This window comes from Nicotiana tomentosiformis, chromosome 3 (assembly GCF_000390325.3).
Source record: "Nicotiana tomentosiformis chromosome 3, ASM39032v3, whole genome shotgun sequence".
NCBI classification, from domain to species: domain Eukaryota; kingdom Viridiplantae; phylum Streptophyta; class Magnoliopsida; order Solanales; family Solanaceae; genus Nicotiana; species Nicotiana tomentosiformis.
This window is the reverse complement of record NC_090814.1, coordinates 129,164,487-129,168,699: the sequence shown is the minus strand read 5'-3', so window position 1 is coordinate 129,168,699 and position 4,213 is coordinate 129,164,487. Positions and strand designations below refer to the sequence as shown.

The 4,213-nt window shown below is 43.8% G+C and overlaps 1 protein-coding gene across 1 annotated transcript; it reads left to right on the top strand.

Annotated features, from left to right (window-relative positions):
• Nucleotides 1–537: 537 nt before the first annotated feature.
• Nucleotides 538–1,986, top strand: LOC108943847 (uncharacterized). Its single transcript, XM_070199157.1, has 2 exons — nucleotides 538–855; nucleotides 1,063–1,986. Exons 1-2 carry the CDS (start codon nucleotides 538–540, stop codon nucleotides 1,984–1,986), a joined length of 1,242 nt encoding a protein of 413 aa, XP_070055258.1.
• Nucleotides 1,987–4,213: the final 2,227 nt, after the last annotated feature.

Here is a 4,213-nt window from a genome sequence, read left to right as displayed (position 1 = left end):
TTTTTGAGCAAGACATTCACAAAGTTCAAGCTTCTTCTTGACAATATGGCTCAAAATTCAGGCTGGATGACTAGAGGTACGACACTTACACCAATAGTGCATTCTGTTGCTCTTGACCCAAACAATTCCCATGCAGAGAACATAGCCACTCTCATGACTCAGATGAGCATACCGACAAAGAAAATTGATGAGATGGGTACAAAGCAAGTGCACATTGTTGATACAACAAATGGAGGATTGTTCACTCCTTGCATAAACCAGTCATATATGTGCTCGTGGAGTGGAGAGAATGACAACCAGGGCTTCAAAGAAGACATGAATTATGTCAATAATTTTGGAGGTCAGAGGCAAGGTGGGCAACAATGGGGACCAACACCAAACCAGCAGTACAGACCCAACCTGCCACAACACAACCCCAATTCTGGAGGTGCACGACCACAAGGTTAAATTATGCCTTATCAAAGGCAGCAGGGCTATAATCAGCAGCACCAATAACAGTTGGCCTACCAACCACCTAATCAACAACATGACAGCAACATGGTAGAAATCGAGGGCATGCTGCAACCACTCATTGGAACAAATGGTAAGATGCAAAACAAGTTAGCAACACATGATTCGGCAATCAAAGGCTTTGAAACTCAACTGGGACAACTGTCTATGGACTTTAATAATCGACCCCAAGGAACATTACCTGCAGATCCAAATGTTAACCCAAAGGAGCAAAACCCAAATCAGCTAATGGCAGTGAGTCTCAGGAATGGAAGAGATTTTGACAGAGAGCAAGAAGTTGCTCAAACTACGCCAACTACTCCAGTTACATTAGAGGCAGATGGATTAGCAGAGCTCACCGAGGTGGTAGTTAAATAGGCACAGGTTGACAAGGGTAAGGCGAAAGAAGGTGAACACGTCTCAGAACAGGTGGCACCTCTTGTGCCATACGCTTCTAACTAAGAAAAGACATCAAGTAGTGGACAGAGGTTGACTCCTGCACCATTCCCTTAGAGATTGGCAAAACAAAAGAAAGATGATCAATACAGGAAATTCATGGAAATGCTTTGACAGATTCAATTGAACATTCCACTGATGGATGCGTTGAGGGAAATGCCAGGGTATGCAAAAATGATGAAGGACCTGATTTCGTCGAAATTTGACTTCCAGGACCTATCCACTATAATGCTGACACAGACCTGCAATGCGGTAGTGACAAGACCTATGGCCCAAAAGGTGTCTGATCCAGGTAGCTTCACTATCCCATGCACTATTGGGAGTTATGCTTTTGCTAAAGCATTGTGTGACTTGGGAGCCAGCATAAACTTGATGCCCTTAGCAATCTATACAAAACTGGGCATTGGCAGAGCTAGACCGACCTCAATGTTGCTGCAACTAGCTGATCGCACAGTCAAAAGACCGATAGGAATTCTTGATAATGTGCTTGTGCAAGTGGGAAAATTTGTATTCCCTGCAGACTTTGTTATTCTTGACTGTCAGGTAGATGAAGAGATACCCATCATTCTAGGAAGGCCATTCTTAGCCACTGGAAGAGGATTAATTGATTGTGAGACTGGAGAGTTGAAAATGAGGTTGAACAATGAAGAAATAATATTCAACGTTCCACAATCCATGAGGAGACCTAGTGAATTTGCAAACTGCTCACTAGTGGAGGCCGTGGATGTGATACTGCAAGAAGAGGATGGGACCCTTAATGTCAAGGATCCACTAGAAGCTTGCTTGATGAATTTGGAAGAGATGGAGGGTGAAGGGTTGGAAGAGTGGGTCATGGCTCTCGAAGGTCAAGGATTCTGGAAAAGGGAACCTCAGTTCGAGCCCCTACGCTTAGAAGAGAGAGAAACATCACCTGCAAAACCATCAATAGAAAAGCCACCACAGCTGGACTTGAAACCGCTTCCAGCCCACCTCAGGTACGCTTTCTTGGGGCCTAATTCTACTTTGCCTGTTATTATATCATCTGGTTTGCTAGCTGTGTAGGTAGAGCAACTATTGTAGGTATTGCAAGAATGTAAGATTGCGATTAGTTGGACCATGGCAGACATAAATGGTATCAGCCTAGCCTTTTGCATGCACAAGATTCTATTGGAAGAGGGGCACAAACCTTCTAGGGAACATCAACGACGGCTGAACCCGAATATGAAGGAAGTAGTAAAGAAGGAAGTGATCAAGTGGCTGGATGCGAGTATCATCTTCCCCATCTCTGACAGTAACCGGGTCAGTCCTGTCCAATGTGTGCCAAAAAAGGGATTAATAACGATCGTACAAAATGAGAATAACGAGTTGATCTCGACTCGTACAGTCACGGGGTGGCAGATTTGCATGGACTATCGGAAACTGAACACAGCCACTCGAAAGGACCATTTCCCCTTACCTTTCATTGACCAAATGTTGGACAGGTTAGCCGGGTAGTCCTACTTCTGTTCCTTGGATGGATACTCGGGGTATAACCAGATCTCAATAGCCCCGGAAGACAGAGAGAAAACATCCTTCACTTGTCTATATGGCATCTTTGCCTTTCGTAGAATGCCCTTTGGACTTTGTAATGCACCGGCTACATTCCAGTGGTGTATGTTAGCCATTTTCACTAACATGGTGGAGGATATTATGGAGGTATTTATGGATGATTTCTCCGTGGTGGGGGATTCATTTGAAGATTGTCTTCACAACTTAAGAAGAGTGCTCAAAAGATGTGTGGAGACAAACCTGGTGTTGAATTGGGAAAAGTGCCATTTTATGGTACAAAAAGGAATAGTGTTGGGGCATCGAGTGTCCAGTAAGGGCATTGGAGTCGACCATGCCAAGGTTGATGTGATTAAGAAGCTTCCACCGCCCACTTCGATAAAGGCAGTGAGAAGTTTCCTTGGGCATGCCGGGTTCTATAGGCGATTCATTAAAGATTTTTCCAAAATTGCTAACCCCTTATATAAGCTGCTTGAAAAGGATCATCCCTTTGTGTTTTCTAATGATTGCAAGTTGGTTTTTGAGGAACTGAAGAAGAGATTGGTGACTGCACCTATCATAGTTGCACCCAACTAGGAGCAACCGTTTGAGCTCACGTGCGACGCCAGTGATTATGCTATAGGAGCAGTCTTGGGGCAACACAAAGAAAAGATGATGCACCCGATTTATACTAACCATACAACAATTAGGTACTTGATAGCAAAGAAGGAGTCAAAGCCACGATTGATTCACTGGGTTCTTTTGCTACAAGAATTCGATCTAGAAATCCGTGACAGAAAGGGGACGGACAATCAAGTGGCGGACCAACTCTCAAGATTTGAAGGAGCTAAAAAGAGAATAGAGGTTGAATACATAACAGAGACATTCCCGGATAAACAGTTACTTGCTGTGACAATGGAGGAGACGCCATGGTATGCTGATATTGCTAACTATTTAGTAAGCAGTATTGTACCTTATGAACTCTCCTCAATTCAAAAGAAAAAGTTCTTCCGCGATTGTCGAGCCTATTATTGGGACGAACCTCTATTGTTTAAAATATGTGTAGATAACATGATCCGGAGGTGTATCCCCGAGCAAGATCAACCTTATGTTTTGCAGGCTTGCCATGCTTCACCATATGGTGGATACTTTGGAGGAATCCGGACAACAACAAAAGTGTCAGAATCGGGATTGTATTGGCCTACCCTTTTCAAGGATGCCCATTCTTGGGTCAAAAGTTGCGATGAATTACAAAGGACAGGCAACATATCTCGCCGTCACGAGATGCCGATGACCACAATTCAAGAGGTGGAGGTTTTTGACATGTGGGGGATTGACTTTATGGGGCCGTTTGTCAGCTCATATGGTAAGAAATATATATTGGTAGTGGTTGACTATGTCTCCAAGTGGGTCGAAGCGGTAGCTCTCCCAACCAATGATGCAAAAGGGGTAACAAGTTTCCTAAAGAAAAACATCTTCACACATTTTGACACCCTGAGAGCTATAATCAGTGATGGTGGAACCCATTTTTACAATAGAGTATTCGCACGTCTGTTGGAAAAATATGAAGTTCGCCACAAAGTAGCCACATCGTACCACCCACAGACGAACGGGCAAGTTGAAGTATCCAATAGGGAAATTAAAAGTGTCCTGACAAAGATAGTGAATGCAACAAGGACTGATTGGGTGATGAAGCTGGATGATGCATTATGGGCGTACCGCACAACATTCAAAACTCCTATTGGTATGTCACCGTACAAGTTGG